Genomic DNA, 19051 nt, shown 5'->3' with positions numbered 1-19051 from the left:
AAAATTTCACTCCTGTGGCTCTCAATCCTGTCTTGCTATTTGAGTGCTGTCTTAGATCTCTAGTCTGTTCATTACAGAAAAGCACATACTACACAGACTACTTATTGTTCAGCTTGGCTCATGACTGAGAGGTCAGCACAGTAACTCACAGCCAGAAAGGCTCTGGTAAGCACTGTCCCATCCCAGCAAAACCTGGGCTGCCTCCCATTTGCTAAATTCAAGACTTGTAGGGAGTGGGGAAGGAAGGAAGAGTAAGAGAAAGGGGAGTGGAGAAGAATCACATCCTCCCCCTCACCAACCATCTTAATGTTTCTGTGTAGCATTGAAGGGCTTTTTAAAAAATGTCTTCCCTTGTTTTGCAAACAGGACACTGAAATTATCTAGACAAGGCCTAGAAAATAAATAGTCCTATTAACCAATAACAGTACACTGATCAAAGCAGCTTCAAGTACAATATGGAAAACATGGGGAAGTTTGCGTTATATACTTACTACTTAATAGTATTAACTCCAAAATAGAAATAGATTTGACCAGGTGCATTCCTGTATTTGAGGATCCATCAATAAATTTCATTATGTTGCTTGGGGGCAATCCTTCAGGGAAATGAATATCTCCAAAACTGAAGCTAGTCTGGTCCTCAAGATAAGTTGCTAGGCCTGTCCCAGAAACATTTCCTGCTTGGAATCCCCAGCTGGAGTGTCTCTTCCGCCAGCACAACTTTGAAGACTCAGTGTCTCCTTCATTCCACAATGGGGAATAGCAAGTAGGCCTTTTGTGGAGGAAGCCAGGTAGCTAGGACGTTATAAATGTAAAGCACATATATGATGTATTTTGAGAACCTCCTCTGATTTGAACCACAGCCACTTTGATGTTATAACAAGCTGTCTCTTGTTAATGTTTTAATAGTCTATTACTGTCACCTTAGGCAAGTCACTTCCTTAAGTTAATTTGTCCATTTTGTGAAATGGGGATAACATCTGCAACAATCTGGAGGTTTATTGTGCAGATCATATGTAATAAAGACTTGCTCAAGCCTTAAAGCATTACAGAAAACTTGAGCTACTAAAGCCATTTCCATCACTATGACCCTTATTTTACAAAATTAAAATCCCTATGGCTATAGCATCTAATCCTCTTGATTTCTTGTATTTGACATAGTTGGCAAATTCTACAATTAGTGGTTTTATCAAAAAAAAAAAAAAAAGAGGAAGACATCTGTTCTTTAATATACTATTTAGACATATCACTAATCATGTTGCAAAAGATTAAGGGCTAGCTTCCAAGTATCACTGCTCCCCTCCCCCAATAAAGTATGGGGGGGCTCCAGAAGCTGAATTCCAAGCTGTTGTAGCTGTGTTAGCTAATAGAATGGAGTCATGTGATTAAAAAAAAAAAAAAAACTAGCTTTCAGCTTTATAACCATCTCACTTTTGAAAGCTACATGCACTTACACCCAGATGTCTCTAAATACAGAGAAGCTTCATGTCATTTGGGTGGGCTTGTGCAAATTACTGGATCATGTTGGCAGGCTAAAATCGTGGCAGCATTATACCCTGATCACTAGCACTGAATCCATTCAGAGGTATTCTTTTGGAGGGAGAAGAGATCCCATGAAGACTTTCACATAAAACCCCTTTTGCTCTCACCCATAACAACGCATGTATGGCATATATGTGCACTGATATAATCCACTCTGGGCTCTCCAGTTCCACACTCAAACTGTTGTTTGACATCATTTTAATTACAACTAAGTTTTGGACAAACCATTCTCTGAAGCACATTTGTGTTTTCCTTCAAATAAAAAAGGCGTACTTATCACTTACATAAACCATTCTGACAGGTTGAAAAGTGATGTATGTGAGCTAAAGAAACAACGTGACACAGTAGAATGAATTAAAAGTTTTCTTTAATTCTGAACCATTAATATAACTGCATTTTGTCTTGGAAGCATCTGTATCACAGCAGGTTACAACAACTTTGGGATAAAAGGCAACTGGTAAACTGTCCAATACAAGGTTTCGAATAACAGTTCTTACTGGCCCCTACCCAGACATATCCCAGATAAAATTTTTGATCAAAAACATGAAATAGATCCACCTGCTTATTTTAAGCATATTAAAAAGGAAACTAATCGGACCATTTCTATTTGTCTATTTTATACAAAAAGGCTACACAATGTTACACTTTATTCAGAATACAATTAGAGTGATTATGAATTAGTTAGTGTTCTACACCATTACTCGATCCTTAAAAATCAGAAATTGCTGTAGCAGTATCCACTATAACTTAACACTACGAGACTTAAAAAACTAACAGTTACTGCCCAAAAAAAAGGAAAAAAGGAAAAGCTACTGTCAAAGCAAGCAAAGTCAGTACCATTACATTGATTAAAAAAAATAATTTTAACAAGCAAGGCTAGGGTTTGATAAATTCCATCTCGTGATCCATTCTTGTGCATCTTCATTTCTTGAGTCACTCCCAAAATCCATTGGTAATTCTTACTCCTCGACCAAAAAGGACCAAAACAAAAAGCTTACTTCAAGTGTTCCCATAGGAAACTCAGCGTGGTTAGTGTGTCAGGCACTTTCTGAGATGCCAGCCCACCCCTCGAGCCCTCTCAGCAACTCTACAGGCCAAGCACAATGCAAGCTCACTCAGACAAGACAGCTGTGTAGAGAGAGAGAGGCTGCTATTAATGTTTAAAACAGCAAATGTTACCCATGAGAGTCCATTGCAAAATGCTGTGGTACAAGACACTGAAGGACCATGGAATGACCAGAAAACTGAGAACACTCAAAGACAGGCCCTTCAAGATACTCTACTCCTCTGCTACTGCAGCAGTCACAAATATACTGAAACTGCTCCCTCCCTACCAACTGAATCCACACAGAGGGGTCTGTAGGGACAGTATTTTACCCAAATGTATAACGTCTTACCTAAAGGATGATTTACAGGTCAGTATCGAACCAAGCCAACTGATTACTGTCACCTGGAGGCAACCCATCCATAAGGTCCTGGGCATGTCCCAGATCTGGAAGCCCATCAACTGGGTAATCAGCCCCTGGGTGGTGGCCACCCATTTCATGTTCCATCATGGGGTCCATCCCCAAGGCATCCTGGCCATAGCCTCCAGAGTGGAAAGAACGATAGCTAGGATCTAAGAAAGCAGAAGAAAAAAACCAACAAATGTTCATGCCCAAGTGAGTGATATCCACAGGGTGCAAGTATCAGGAAGTGAGACAGTATTTTGAGCCACCTAGTTTGTAGCTCAGCCAAGCAGCACTGTGGGGACTGATTTTAAGCAGCTGTTCCAGTGTTCTGAATGGGACAGTCTTGTTTGGTTGTGCAGACAAGCCTCGTATTGTCAGGAGCACCCCAGTCATCAGTCTGTACCCCAAGGGCCCAGACAGGTTCTGAACAGTGACTTAATTTCCCATGTGGGTGGTGGGGGAGGAGGAAGAAAGGTACAGAGAACCAATTATGGCACAAGTTATTAGAGAGAACTCTCACCATCTTACTGGGGGGAATCCCTAAAAGCTGCTGAGAAGAACCTGGGACTGGCCACTGGCCGGCCCTCCTGAACTACCAGATAAAGCTTCATGGCTACATACTGAGGTCTTTTTTTTTTTGGGAGAGGAAGAAGGTTTCCAAATGCCATCCTATTCCCTAAAAGCAGAACAATGCATACAGAAACACTACTCAAATAAGGTACTCTAATCTTTTATTCCTCTCATAAGGTTTCTTTAGAGATAAAGGATACATTTAACCTGACAAATTCTCATGTGATTTAACTCACTATTTAAACTTTCAGAAAGAATGAAATGAAGAACAGTAATTTTACCTCTTTTATAATGTCAATGTACTCCCCCACTCCACTATCAAGTAACTGATATTTTTAAACGGAAACCAAGGTCAAGGCCACCAAGAATATATCCAATCATCTAGAATATCCGAACACTGTAGCCCTTTTTTTTTTCTACTTCTCCCTTTCCAATGTGCTTGTAGTAAAAGGGGGCACAGTGCAACAAAATGAGGCAAACTAGCAGTGGACAGAATAGTAATACCCTGCTGCCAAAATGCTGCCTAGCAAAGCAGCAGGTAATCAACATATGCTTAATTTGCTATTCTCTCACTCAAATGAAATGTGGCTAGCTCAGAGACTCCTGGACTGGAAAGATTTTATCAGCTCGTAACCCCAAAGATTTAAAAGTACTTTAGCTACCAGATATGATGATGGGGTAGGGGAGTTAAGTTTCCCAAGCTGCCGAAATGGTTCCTTTTGGTTTAAGGATTGGGAATTTAGCTTGATTTGAAATTTGCAGAGTAATACACACACATACCATCCTGACGATAACCAAGGGGTTCTCCTTGGGCACCAATATCAAGTCCAAGATCAGCAGTCTAAAGCAAGAGAAGAAAAATAAAACTCTTACTACAAAGTCAAATAAACCATGTTAGAAAATAGAAAAGGTACACTGCCTAGTGAATTTTAAGACGTCCAACTAGCACTATAGCACTAGTATTTCTGTGTAATGGTTCTAAAGAGGCTTAATATTAAAAATCTGAGTGTTAGAACTTTTCAAAGCAGTTTCTAAACCACAAGTCTTTTTCAAAACAGTTTCTTTAAGGACTACATCAAAACAAATAAATAAACAGATGAATGAATAAGTAAATAAAGCTAGAATACTGGTGGAGTCAGGCATCAACTGACATTCAAATTCACTGCCACCCCCTTCTTCCAAGCCTGGCATGCATCCCTCTGCTCCCCTCAGCCTCTAAGGCTCTAGCTCAAATGCCACGATACCACCTCTTAAGGCCTTTTCCTGAGCCTCAGTGGTTAGTGCTCTCCCTAGCCTCAAAATCACCTTTTACTATATTAATCTGTATGCACTTAAGTGCCCACAGAAGCAGGGACTGCTCATTTTTGTGTCTGTGGTATGGAGATACCAAAGCTACTTGCTGAGCTGTGCTACCTCATTCCAAGTCATTGGTTCAGTTCTGAAGAGTGAGCTGGTTAGTTCGACAGAAAGACGCTTCTTGTAGTCCTGTGGCTTGTCCTCAGACATCCGGAACAACACAGCAGCTGCATATGTAGCTGGGGGTGAGGAACACGGATCATCAGTCAGAGTCTGGTCTGACCTGGAGAGAAGACTTCTCCTCCCAGTCAGTCACTCCTGCACTTACCCACACCCTCATTTCTCGAATGCAGTAATTCGGTCAGAGGAGCAGTGGCTCCCTCAGCCTCAATCGCTTCTGCGGCTTCCTTGTCCTGAGCCAGTTCACAAAGCACCCCTGCAGCCACTCTCTGGATGTTCTCAATAGGGGAATACAGCAACTATGGGTGGAAATGTACAACTCTGTTATTAGTACTCGACGAGGGAGATGGAGGAAGAGAGTGATGGTGCTTCACTGCACGTCAACCTACCTGCACGAACAGTGGAATGGTATTTAGACCCCTGATGACGATTCGGTTGTGGACATCGCGGGCAAGGATATGAAGGGCTCCAGTGCAACCTTCCACGATTTCTTCCATACGAACTCCCTCCTAGGAAAGAGTGCAGAAAAGCTTGTTTGTTCCTCACTAAAAGATTGGCAATAACTTGGTAGACTGACACCCTTCAAATGAAAAGGAGCCAATTCTTCAGCATTTATTCTTGGAGACAGTCTGAACCATAATGTACAGAATCAAGTTCTCCTAACTCAGAAATTAATCAAAAGACAAGGTCATTGTATCCAAAAGCAACCTACTTCCGCACACATTCCAATACTCTTCTCTACTCTTACAAGTTGGACATACCAGAGATAGTGTTGGCCAATATGTATGGCCTCTGATAAAGAGATTGTAGATAAGATACTTCTAGAATGATTGGAGTCCTCTCCCATAAGACAGTAGAGAAAAAAATGCAGACAAGAAATCTTATGAACAAAGTAGCCCTTTCTCAAACTGTTTCAATTCTTCCAAACATTACACCCATTTTGGGATTCTCCATTTCAGACAGGAAAAATTAAATCTGCCAATAATATACCTTAGTCATTACTAAACTGACTGCATGACCAATAACACTATATTCTAGAGTTTGTTCTCTATCAGACCCCCTTTGCTTCCCTACTGCCCCAAACCTCTGGAATTTTATGTATTTCATTAGCAAAAAAGGGTTAGCAATCTATTTTATTGTTGTAACTTTTTAGCAGCATCTGTTAAAAGGACTATAGAATCCTAGGTTTAGAGCTGAAAGAGACTTTAGAGGTCATCTGGTCCAATTTCCAGATAAGACTTGCCAGGGATCATCCAGGTAGTAAAAATAAAAACATCACAGAGACAAACTCTAAACCCTGGTATCCTCAACACCACAGATGAATCAACAAAGCTCCAAGTAAACTTAACATTCTAGTAAAATATCATCTTTATTCTAGTAAAATATCATCTAAATTAAGAACTTGCAACCTATGTTCCCTAAATGCTTCCTAGGGATAGCACATTTGTTTTCAGATGAAACCGAGCCAGGAAACAGACTTACATCCTTATTAAAAAGTTAAGAACGCTGGTGGAAACTGGAAGTTCAATCTCGGAATTAAATCAGAGGCAAAGGCCCATCTGAGCGTGTATAAAGACCTCACACTTGACAGCAAAGGCCTAGGTGTAGAATAGAGTGCTCTACATGGTTCTCCATTTAGGTCCAATTATGCTCTGATTTTTTTTAATGTTCTTCTATGAAGATTATTTACAACCCCTCAAAGACCCAAGATGGAGAATGCTTTTCAGATAGCACAGAGTGAAGCTCAGGGAATAAAAACATAGAAGAATAAAATTATCTTAATTTATAGTTACTCAATTATTCAAGAATGACCTTTGCCCTTCTTACTGTGCCCAACATTCAAGGCCATTTTATTGCTCATTTGCTTCTCCTTTGGAGAGTGATAACACAAATGTTCTTAGTCATTAGTCTTCCTGAAGAAGAGACAGCAAAGAAAGTAAAGCCAATGGCTAAAGAAGACTGAGTACTATGGTTTCCACTAAGACAGATGTCTGCAGGCTGAAAACAGTCTAGTCCAATACCCTCAACTTTACAGAGGAGAAACTGAAGCACAGAGTTTCAATTATTTGTCTAAGGTCACACTAAGTAGTAATAAGGCAAGCTGTGATTTGAACCTAGGCTCTCTCAGCATTTTCCCCACTTTCACCACAAAGCTATTCATCAGGTAAAAAGTGTGACTATGCATGATGATTTTTCACCTTTGGAAAAACATAAGAAATATGAATTTTAACATTGTATCTGGGATTTTATTCTTTGTTTTGTCGAAACTTATTGTAATATTTAAGCATCTTTTTTTTTTTTGGCTTAAGTTTAAAATTTACATACCACAAACTGCTGCTGTGTCCCACCCATTGAAGTCCGGCGCTGGGTGTCCTGATGTGCTCTCACCAACAACTGAACTAACCGAGGAATGGCACCTTGCTCACGTAAAGGTGCATGATTTGCTGGGCAAAGGGCAAGATTTCGGATGAGACCAACAGTAGCCTGCAAGAAAGGAGATTACAGAATTAACGAACAAATTAGCTCTCTCTATATATGCTTATCCTTAAGTTCCTTGCTACCTCCAAGACTTAGTAGAACCAGTAAAAAATAAAACAGGCAAGCTAAACAATTGCATGTTTCCAAACAACAATCTAAAGACTCTGTCGTCTAAGAAATGTCTGTTATTCAAAGTTTCTCTGAGGCCTAACGGTACCAGTCAACCTAAATAGCTTATACTGGAAACTATGAAGATTCATAAACTCTTACATCTGTAAAAGTAAATCTGTAGACGTAACAGCTCATTTCTATGCATTTTGGAAAAGGCATTATTTCTCAAGAGCTAGGGAGGTAGGTAGTAAAAACCTTATCTTCATTTTACTGACAAGGAGATTAAGACTCAAGAGTAAATAAGTAACTCGCCCCTGGCCACACAGGAAGTACTGCACCTAAGACTAGAAAACACACCTCCTCTCTGACAACCTTGTTATTTGATTCTCACAGCCCTATTAGGCAGGCAGAACAGGCTACATTATAAATGACAAAAAAGGGTCAGGGTTAGACACAGTACAGCCAGGACTAGAAATGAGGTCTTGGGAGCCTCTAATATACCATCATGTACTATGCTACCACTTACAATTCAGTTGACCAATACAACAGCAGTCCTTACTGTTGCAGCGGTTTGTGTTGCTACATCATTATCACTTACCTTTATTAGAGGCCAATGAGATGGTGGATGTAAGAGCTTAACCACCACTGGGAGTCCATAATGGAGGCGGACAGCATTCTGTGCCATCTCAGCCTCCTGGTGTCTACTAGTCAAATGACGAAGAGCACAGATGGCAGGTTCAGTGATATCCTCCCTATCACCAGCGCGAAGAACGGTGCGAACAAGAGCTTCGATTCCACCAACTTGGCACACCATCATCTTGTTCTTGTAGTTATTGCAGGTGAGATTAGAAAGGATGCCAGCAGCACAGGTGACAACATTTATATCATCTGAGCCTAAAAGCTGAACCAGAGTCCCTAGAAGACCTTCCATTCCTTCCTATGGAAATAAAAAATGGAGACATTTAGTCTTCATCAATCAAGAAGCCACAACTCTACTGCTGTCCAGCAAAGGGTTTACCTGCTTAGTCGCAGCATCTGAGAGATTCCTAAGAGTCCAGAGACAATTCTGTACAAGACGCTGACTTGGATCTGTAAGGTGAAGTCCTAAAGCTTGCATTCCACCTTGAAAACAAAAATAAATTGCTAGTTTCAGAATTGATTATTTTCCCTGCTGAATGTTAGTAGAGGATCTGAGTGACTAAACTAGCAGTCTTCCTTTGAGCAAATCACCCTCCAAAAGTCCCAACTCCATTATCTCAGAAAAGGGTGATGTCTTATCTGTTCCCACCTCCTTCAGAAAGTCATTTCTTCATTTAGCCCTGTTATCTCTATGCTAAAATACTTTTCTTCAGTGAGTGGTTCACTCTCTGGCTTCTTGTATGTTTTTGGAAACATTCAAAAGTCCTTCCTATTTTATTTGTGGTCAAGAATAAAGAGGCCCAAGAAAAACAAAGCAGGAACCTTACAGACAAACAACACAGGAATATTTTGCATGGGGCCACAGGACAGGACCCTTTATCTCAAAGCCATTACTTTTGTACCAGAAAACTCTCAGACCTGGCTCACCTGGTACCCTCTTTTTTTTTTTTCCTTCTCAGTTTCAAGTAGAAGGTTGAGATGAGGAAAAAAAAAAACTTGGTCTTTTCTCCCTGCTTCTCTAAGTGTTTTTCTGGGTACCTCTACCATCAATATACTTTTTGCTAACAGAATTCTCTTTGCAATTTAATTCAAACTTCACACAATAAAGGTGCTAGAAAATTCCTAAACAACACCCCAAACCACAATGAACCTTACAAGTAATATGGTTAGAAAAGAATATAAATGTATCTTTTAAAACTACATCATAAAGCAGGTTAAAAATATTTTCCTTAAATTCAACTGCCAAAACTTTTTAGCAGCACCTGTGATCTTCATGTAGCTGGCACTTGATAAATTTGTTAAATGAATGAAAAATTAAGAGTTCAAATAATTTTAGTGGTTTCAAGTGTCACTTTATAATGAATGATCAAGAACTTTACTCTCACTAACCTACAAAAATCTAAAGGTAGCGAACAGAAATGATGCAATTTTAACAAAAATCTTGTTTTTCATCCATTGAGGTCAAGTGCTACTTGAATTACTGTAAGAACAATAACTTTAGAACACCCTGAAAGAATGGTGTCAGAGCTGTGAATTGGTTCAACCTGTCTAGAAAATAACTTGGAATTATGCAAGGAAAAGTCATTTAACTCCTCATATTCTTTGGCCAGTGATATTACTACTGAACATACTCCCTAAGAAGATCAACGACAGAAAGGTTCTATATGTATAACAAAAGTCACAGCAACACTCCTTATAACAGAAAAAGTGAGAAACAAAATGTTCCTGGAAAATGAGGAATGGACAAATACACTGATAATATGAATCAGATAAGAACAGCATCACAGTGAGGGAAAAGGCGAGGACAAGACTTGTGTGATGGGAAATAGTAAAGGGAGAACCACGAGAACAAAGCCCATGATGATTACAATGATAGGAACGACAACCCTAAGAGGTGACCAAATTGACAAATCATCATGAATAATCTGTCCTGGAGAACAAAAAAAGAAAAGCCACCTCTCAAGGTAGAGGTGAGGGTCAGGATACGTACTGCCAGATGTAGGAAGTGACACCAACTGCGTCAACTGATTTAGTCTAAATGTTTTACTTTTGTTACAAGCAAGGATTCAAAAGGGAGATATAAGGTGGGGATATAAGAACAAAACCCAACAATTACACGTTTAAAACAAGTTGCAGAAACCCTGCCCAGATGGGTTGTAATATACTTACCAGCTTCCACAATAGCTGGTTTGTTACTAGAGCAGACTGACAAAACCTTCAGTACTCTACTTGTGGTCCACAGGAGTTTTTCATAGGTGTAAGTCCTCATTATATTTACCAGAGCCTGGGGCCCACCACTAGCCAGAATGATCAGCTAGGAAGACAAAGTTGTATTTTTAATTGCAGAAGCCTAATAAGTATAAGAAAGAGTCAAGATCAGCCCCCCTGTGTGACCATATAGAGCTGAAGGCTATCTTGTGATTTTATCCAAATAAGGGTGCTATCTTTTTGCCATGGCCTTCTCTCACCTCGACTAAATCAGTTGCTTCTGGAATTCTATTTTCTTCACATCACACAACAGTAAACCATCTTACTTAGGTCCAGAAATATATCACAACACTGACCAGGATTCATTATAAGGGGAAAGAAAAATCAAAACTATGTTTTCTTTTACACACATGCACGATACTCTCACCCCCTAGGTCAGTGGCACTTTCAGTTCATTAAGGTAAATACAATAATCACACACAGGTACGTGGTACTGATGTGGTGATGTGATCCTTCCCATGCATCACCAAATTCTATCAATATTATCTGCTATGGCTCCTACCTAGTCTAGGGGCTTTTTGCACAGCCTTCCCTTCTACAATCTTTATAGCCCAAATTTTCCCATATGAAGCACTAAATTTGGATTTACCTTGCTTTCTTGATTGCCATAAGCCAAAATTTGAAGACAGTCTGTTGTGATAGCCAGGAATTTAACATTTGTTTTGTTGAGCAAAGCAACCATTTTCTGCAGCCCACCAGCAAGACGCACCGCCATTTTGGCTCCTTCTTGATGTAATAAAAGGTTGTGGAGAGTCGTAATGGCATAAAACAACACAGAGTCCACTGGGGAGCTGGGAAGAAAACAAAATCTATCAGTATTCCTATAATTCTTTGCATTTCCATTTACAAGTATGTGCTTCCCAGGCTGTCTTACCCAAGCATTTTCACAAGGGCAGGAATGCCACCAGACTTAAAGATAGCCAGTAAGCCTTCACGGTGATGGGAAAGATTGTGCAGTGTTCCAGCAGTACAACGTGCTGTTTCTACATCATTTGTATTTTGCATGGTGCGCACAATAGCAGATACCATCTGAGGAGAGCGCATAATGGCGTGTCTGGAGGCTTCTTTCTTAGACAGTTGGTGAACCATAACTGCAGCCTTATTAACTACCACCTACAACAAAGTGCAAAAGAAATCGCTTTGGTCCTCAAATATTCTGACAAGCAGTAAAGTAAACTTTGGAATGAGTCACCTGATTCTTAATTAAGTATAGTGAGTTAATCTCAGAATTATATTGCCCTGTATTTTCTTTTACCTGATCCTCATCATTTAGCAGTTTGGTCAATTCAGGAATTGCACGAGTAGCTAGCTCTGCATCATCCTGGTAGTTGATCAAATTCACCACAGCATGCTTTAGCATCTGAGAAGGTTCGGCCAAACGCTGAACATTTGTTGGGTGAGCTGCATCAAACTGAGTGGATGGGATCTGCATTCCCTCATCCAGTGTTTCAGGGAACATGGCAGCTCGTACTCTCTGCGCTCTGGTCATGGCGTACTGGCCATCAATATCTGAAAAATACATCAAGTCAAAAGTCACCATTCACTACTAAAAATTCCATCTGATTGACTGTGAAGTTCAAGTCCCAACAGAATATAATCCCCTTTTCCTAATCCCAAAATTTAAAGCACTGAAACTATCACACCCTCCACCTTTAACAGAACAAATCTCATGCCTTTCACAAAATGACTTGTGCTTTACTTACCAGCTACCTGTTCCTGTGTGAAGGACTGAGAAAATCCCTGTTCCCATTCATATAAAACTTGGGTAGTATCTACATCTTCCTCCTCAGGATTTCCTTTGCCACTCAGGGAGGGAGCTGTTGTTGTGGCACCAGAATGGATTCCAGAATCAAGGTAAGACTGTTGTTGCCAGTGGCTAACAGCTGCTTTTCTATCTGGCTCCATCGCCATGTCTAATTCCATCAAGTCAGCTATAAGAAATGAAATAATAAGGAATATTACAATCACTTAAAACAGTTTACTTCAAATACAGAAAATATTTGTGATATGGCCCATTGAAATTTTTTTCAGAAATAAAGTCTGATCTGAAAGACAGCCAAGGAGAACAGAGTAATAGCCAGGATCAGCTCAGTGATGACGTGTTAAGTCCTTGGGGGACCACCTAACAATTACTCACTGAATCAATGGAAGAATGGCACTGCATCCAGGCTCCAGAAGCAGTCATCCAGACTGTATTCCTGCTGGTGGCTTGTTTGTTTGCTATTTCACCAAGCCATTAGTACTGGTCAGCAGAAAATGGAGCAAAAGGCAGCCTGACAAGTAAGCAGGGAGAGAGGAAAGCAAGGGGATCTGAGCCAGACTGGGTTAATGGCAACAAAGCAGAGCCCCAAACAGAGTGACTGAAGACTCATGACACAAACCTTGAGTGGCCATCGTCCTTGCAGTGTTCTCAGAATCCTGGCCTATTCTACGTCACAGACCCTAAAAAGTTAATTAAATGCCATTAGAAATGTTTGCCAAAAGCAATTATGGTGTAAATTTAACTTGAAATGTATTTATAATAAATTAGTATAATAAATTAAATAAATATAAGTGATAATGACCCCTTTTAGTCCCTCCACAAAAACTGCTCATGAAATTAACTCAAAATATCCTGTTTTTTTCAGACTTTAATTCAAGCAACAAGTATTTGCCATCAAGTGTCTACCATGTAGGAGGCACTGCTCTAGGTGCTGGGGAAGTAACCCAAAAAACCCAACAATTCTGCCCTCAAAGTCTTTATACTCTGACCTCAGGGATAAGCGAAGGAAAAGGTAAATCTCATGATCTCACCAGGAGGTGACATTATTCCTCCTTTCCTTCTTCACTACAGTATAAATTGATTTTTAGAACTAACTGGGAGTCAGTGTGGCATAGCGGAAAGAACACTGCACTTGAGGATCACAGGGCTGAGATCGGCACCCAGTTTTGTTATTGCGAGCCTCTGAACCTCTACAATGTACTTCACCTTTCCAGGCCTTGGCTTCCTCATTTGCAGAGAGAGAGAGAGAGAGAGAGAGTGTGTGTGTGTGTGTGTGTGTCCAATGAGACCCCAAGTCACAAGTTGGGAGCCATTCATAACTATTTCTACCCACAGTGAACAATAGATTAATGATGATTTATCAAGTTCATCAATGAATACCTGAAATAGTTATCAAGTGTTTCTATTCCTAATAGCTTATTAGTTCCTTTCCCCAGATTACGTCCAACTTTTCAGTCTTTTTTCCATGCAGCATGCAATTCTCCAGTTTGGTGAGTGGAGTTTTCTGCTCTCTTTTCCAGGTGAAAATATATACCACAAAATCTAGCTTTTTTTTTTTTTTAATGTTTAAATCAATTTTGATTTGGCTTTAAAAAAATCCTCCTGTCAAGACACTTAAATAGAATCCACAAATTAAAATTGAGAATCCAGGGAAAGATTAAGTTATGAAGGTGCAGGAACACAACTAGGCAGTTTAAAGTTCCTTTGACTACATGGTTTTCAACTTAAATTACTTTTATACTATTTTTCCTTCATTCTCAACTTCAGCACAAATATCTTTTATATAATAAATATGCTCAATAATAAAGTATAATTAAGCATGACTAACCTAACTCAAACTTAGTATTAAAAAGAACTACTCTCAAAGCTAGATTCACTGGAGATTTTTACAGTTCCACCTTTATGCTATTGCAAAAATATTTTAAAAAGTCAAATAGGTATAAAAACATTTTGTAATTTCCAAAACAGCAACTTTTAAAAACAGAACCGCTATTTACATAAACCCAAAAGCTACTTCCAAACACCTCAAGCATTACTCCCTAACCCCCTTAGAAACAATTAAGCAAAACTGCCTAATAGGGCGGATTCAACTCATGTCACTTTCCATTTTCTGGGTTCAATGATTGTTTTAATGAGTGTTTTCCTCACTCTACCCAACAAAGCTACCTTGTTAATATATTTATCCTATTTTAAATTTCATAAAAATTTGAGGAAACCTAGATACTTCTACCTGAATCTAAACAGATTAATATATAAATATCATTCAATAGAAAAAACTTCCAATTCATAAACTTAGTATTTGGTTTTTAATTAACAACCTAATTAACATATCCATCACTTTCTGAAACCTCATATTCACCATGTTCAAGAGACACACTAGAACACTGACATCTCCATACCCCCCCCCCCCCATCTTTAACACCAACAGCACTTGGCACAGTGCCTGATATATATTGTAGATGCTTAATAAATGCTTGTTGACTGACAGTTGGGTAGCATTTGCAGTCTCACAAGAATCACATGAGGTAGATTCTATAGGTATTATTGCTATTTTTCAGATGAGGAAACAGACTGGGAGAAAAAAACCCATCATTTGTTTACTCAACTAAATAAATATTGAGGTGAAATTTGAATTCAAGTGTTCCGAAGTCCTACATCCTGCCCTAGATGCTGGAGAAGTAACCTTTATACTGCTATACAACCTCTCTTGGGACAATTTTGTCTATCCTGCTAATTTTTTATTTCAAATTTGACTTTTTGCCAAATACCCTTTTATTCAGGTAAGCAAAGAAATCTGGTAAATTTCTAATAGACTAACATTTTCTCTTCTTATCTATACCCAACCCTGTACTGATTTTCTTTGTTGTTCTGATTTTCTATCTATCTGGTAGTAACTTTACTCCAAATCATTGGGTAAACTTTTCATGTTGTCAACTGGATTGCCGCATGGACTAATTTACCCAAGACCTGGATTTAATTCTGTACAAAAATGGTGGAGAAGAGGTTCAGGACACCATGCCGAAAATAGAATGCTACTTCACAATATCTCCCTATGAATAAATTCCCATGAAAATGAAGACAGATAAATTAAATTATGTAATTGCAATGGAAAAAACTTTCACATCCTCAGTATAAATCATTTTTAGCATTTTAAACTATTTCAAAACCATACTACAACTTATTTCCAGATTACATACTGACAATTCAACTATCTCTGTATTGCTACTTAGGATAAAGTCAACAAATCAGTACTAAATTAAGCAGTGTTAAAATTAGAGACACAGATAACTATAGTGTATGTAACTGCATGTATTGTCAGTTATGTGCTGGTTAGTCTTTCTGACCTGTTTTCTCTCTCTCTCTCTCTCTTTATACAAGGGATGGCTTACTGGCAAGGTGGGGAAGAAGCACAAATGTGTGATGCATATTGAGTCAAAACAAAATATATCAATATGAATTTAAAATAAAAATAAAATTAACTGCAAGGCTCAGACTGGGGAATCAGAAGAACATAGTAATAATAGAACAGACTAAAAATTGTATCAATATACCCTGTTCCAGAAATGAAACCTCTACTCATTAAATTTCATCTTCATGACATTTACATTAGAGCCATATGTATACTGGTTATCAGTTAAAGAGAAAGCATTATCTACTAATAAGGGATGGGTGGTTCATGGGTCACTCAGTTTCTTTTTAGAAAAGGCAAAAAAAAGTTTCATTGTACAGGGCATTCTCCCCTCCGTCAATGGAATGCAATGATTTTGAAGATATTCTTATCATTGGTAGAATTCTCTTATTTTTTAATTCATAAAGGCCAGGTCAGACTATCTTTTATATCATTAGCATGGGCCTACTACCTTTACATACTCAAGAATGCAGGACTTCAGAAATGATCAAGGGTTCTTAATCTGGATTATGTGAACTTAAAAAAAATTCTGATAACTATATTTTAACATCATCGGTTTCCTTTGCAATTCCATTTATTTTATGAAATTGAAGCTTTCTAGGTGATCATGCTAACTAAAATACCCTCACAAAAGAAAAGTTATTTTAGGTGACAAAGGCAACAAGAACTATTTCTCTGAGTTTTCTTAGACAGTAAACCTAGATAACCTTGAAATATTTCCTACAAATTCCATCAGATAGCCCATTATCGTCATGCTAACAGCATGCTACCAAAACGAGAACCTCCAGTCATTTTACTTTTGCTCTTCCAATTTATTTTTCTTATAATGGTGTTGGGTAACTGATCCAAATGGATTAATAAACTTTCTGCGATCAGGAATAATATCTTATCTAAACTGCTGATCATTTCCAGTTTCTCAGCACAGCTCAGTACAGCAGGTGCTAAATAAATGTTTGTTGAATTTTCATCCTCTAGCTAAACCAATTAAACATTTAAATTAAAGCCAGGTCAGGATACAAAGAATTTGGTTTCTTGCCTTCAAAAAGTATGTAAACCGTAGCAGGGGAGATAAGACCTAGAAAAAAAATAATTGTGATTTGACAGAAATGATAGAACGACAGAAAATTAAGTTTGGAAGAGGATAAGAACACTGCAAAAACTGTCCATCACCATAAAATGAGTACTTCAAACTGGTGCTCTCAACTCAAGAACTTAGATTTCTTGTTTTAGGGGGCTTAGTTTTAACAAATATCCTTTGGAAGTGCTTGTTAACGCTAGCAACAAAAGAATAAGCCAATTATTCCAGCAAACTTAAGAAAGCAAAAGCATCAGTTGTTACTTAAACTATCAGATCAAGAATAAAAATACAAGTACAGATCATAATAAATGAGGGTTTGGGACCAGACTGATCTCTATGCTCACAGACCTAATTTTACAGAATTAGAAACTATGACCCAAAGTGATTTGCTCAGTGTCTTGTATTCACTTAGTGGCAACAAAAGTAAACTAATATACTGAAACGCTTGTCAACTATATATGGGGGAAACAGAAATTTATTAACATGCTGATGGATCAACTCAATCAACAAGTATTTCTTAAGCGTTCATCATACATCAGGCACTATTATGTAGAGACAAAAAAAAGTCTCTGCCCTCAGGAAGCTTATATTCTGTAAGAAGAGGTTTTTAAGCTGGGTTATTTTGGTAATTATATTTCAGGAATTGGTGTCCTTTGTTATCCTATATATTTTATGTATTTAAAATGTTATTATAAGGAATCGTTAAAGCATTATATTTCCAAAAGGGTTACACACACACACACACACACACACACACACACACACACACAATGTGTGTGTGGGGGGATGAGTGATAGTTTGAGGGAAGGCCTCATACAGATGCCAGCTTTTGAGCTAAGTTTTGAAGAAAAATAAGAATTTTAAGCAGCATGTGAGAAGACAGCACATTCTAGGAATGTAAAAGCACTAACATGCTGGGCAGGAGGAACAGCAAAAATAGGTCAGTTTGGGGGAATGTTAAGAATATAGGAATAACACTGGAAAGATAAGTTAGAGCTATATTGTAAAGAACTTTAAATGCCAGAACAGTTTGATTCTAGATCTAACAAGGAATTACTGAAATTTATTGGAAAAGGATGCAACATGGTCAGACCTACACCTTAAACTATCACTTTAGAAGCTGTGTTTAGAAGATGGCTTGGCGATAGAAAATCCCTGAAGGCAGGGAGACCAATTAGGAATTTACAACAAGTATTCAGGCAAGAGGCGATCAAAATCTGTACTAGGATGGTGGCAGGTTGTGCAGGGGCAGAGGGAGAAGAAATAAATTCTGGTAAATGATTGGTTATATGGAGAGAGTGGGGAATTAAGGAGGCCTACCGGACTGTAAACTTGATGACGAGAAAAATGGTAGTGGGTCTTTGATGTAAATGAAGAAACTGCAAGGGGGGTGGAGGAGAGCAAGGTTTTTGTTTTGTTTTATTGAAAGAGATCAGATCTAGTCTGGACATGATGAGTTTGAGAAGCCTCAGAGACATTCAGTTCAAAATCCAAAGGACAGCTGGTGGTGCAAGCAGTTCAGGTGGCAAACTGTAAATGAATATAGATCTGAGAATCATCTACCGAGATCATAACTGAACCCAATGAGATCTGATGAGGTCACCTAGACAGAATATACATATATAAAAGGGATAGTACTTTGTACAGAGTCCCTGAATACACCAATATAAATAACATATGCAGTATATCAAATGCACAAGATAAAATGCACTGTATTACAAAGGAAACCAATTATAAAAATATAACTATCAAATTTTTTAAAAATCAGTTCAGAGACCCCTTTAAACACAAATGCTGAAGCATTTCTTTCTCATTAAATATTTCCTTGTCTACATTATTAATGGAATAATATATATGTATATATATATACACACACACACACACACACACACACACCACTTAATATAATTAAGCACTCAAACCCACCATTCTCAAACAACTGCAAATTCTGTGTTACCTAAATTAAGAGGTTGAAGGGGAGGAAGAGAACAATAAAAATGAACACCTCTCACCAAGTGGAAAGTTGTCTCTAATTTCATTGATGACTGATTATACTGTGTAGGACGGAAAATTCCTGCCAACTAAGTTGTTATTTTTCTTATACTTCCGTATTTACTAGTCAGTCTGCCAAAAGACAAGACACTAGCCCTCAAGGCAACTTGCAGTTATTAAGACAACTTGATCTTTGTTGAGAATTCTGCAAACTCTTTTTTTTAACATTGCAAGATAGCTTTACATGTCTAACCTCTAGAATGGATTTTTAACCTAGC

At 38.4% G+C, this 19051-nt stretch overlaps 1 protein-coding gene across 4 annotated transcripts in view; it reads right to left on the bottom strand.

Annotated features, from left to right (window-relative positions):
- Nucleotides 1-1889: 1889 nt before the first annotated feature.
- The window catches only part of CTNNB1 (catenin beta 1), a 46150-nt gene continuing 28988 nt past the window's right edge, over nt 1890-19051 (bottom strand). For 2 of the 4 annotated variants that reach the window (XM_072651435.1, XM_072651434.1), the window contains exons 2-16: nt 12914-12974; nt 12236-12463; nt 11788-12041; nt 11407-11645; nt 11122-11323; nt 10434-10578; nt 8644-8747; nt 8224-8562; nt 7362-7520; nt 5426-5545; nt 5185-5335; nt 4974-5095; nt 4341-4401; nt 2937-3157; nt 1890-2667 (exon numbers count right to left, since the gene is read on the bottom strand). In XM_072651435.1, coding sequence (XP_072507536.1) covers nt 2949-3157; nt 4341-4401; nt 4974-5095; nt 5185-5335; nt 5426-5545; nt 7362-7520; nt 8224-8562; nt 8644-8747; nt 10434-10578; nt 11122-11323; nt 11407-11645; nt 11788-12041; nt 12236-12463; nt 12914-12926 — 2346 coding nt within the window. In that variant the 5' untranslated portion in view covers nt 12927-12974 and the 3' untranslated portion in view covers nt 1890-2667; nt 2937-2948. Of the gene's footprint in view, nt 2668-2936; nt 3158-4340; nt 4402-4973; nt 5096-5184; nt 5336-5425; nt 5546-7361; nt 7521-8223; nt 8563-8643; nt 8748-10433; nt 10579-11121; nt 11324-11406; nt 11646-11787; nt 12042-12235; nt 12464-12669; nt 12806-12913; nt 12975-19051 lie in introns of all 4 variants that reach the window. The other 2 variants (XM_072651437.1, XM_072651436.1) reach the window with 2 other exon arrangements.

Source organism: Notamacropus eugenii, chromosome 3, assembly GCF_028372415.1.
Source record: "Notamacropus eugenii isolate mMacEug1 chromosome 3, mMacEug1.pri_v2, whole genome shotgun sequence".
Lineage (NCBI taxonomy): Eukaryota > Metazoa > Chordata > Mammalia > Diprotodontia > Macropodidae > Notamacropus > Notamacropus eugenii.
This window is presented reverse-complemented; position numbering and strand designations above follow the sequence as displayed.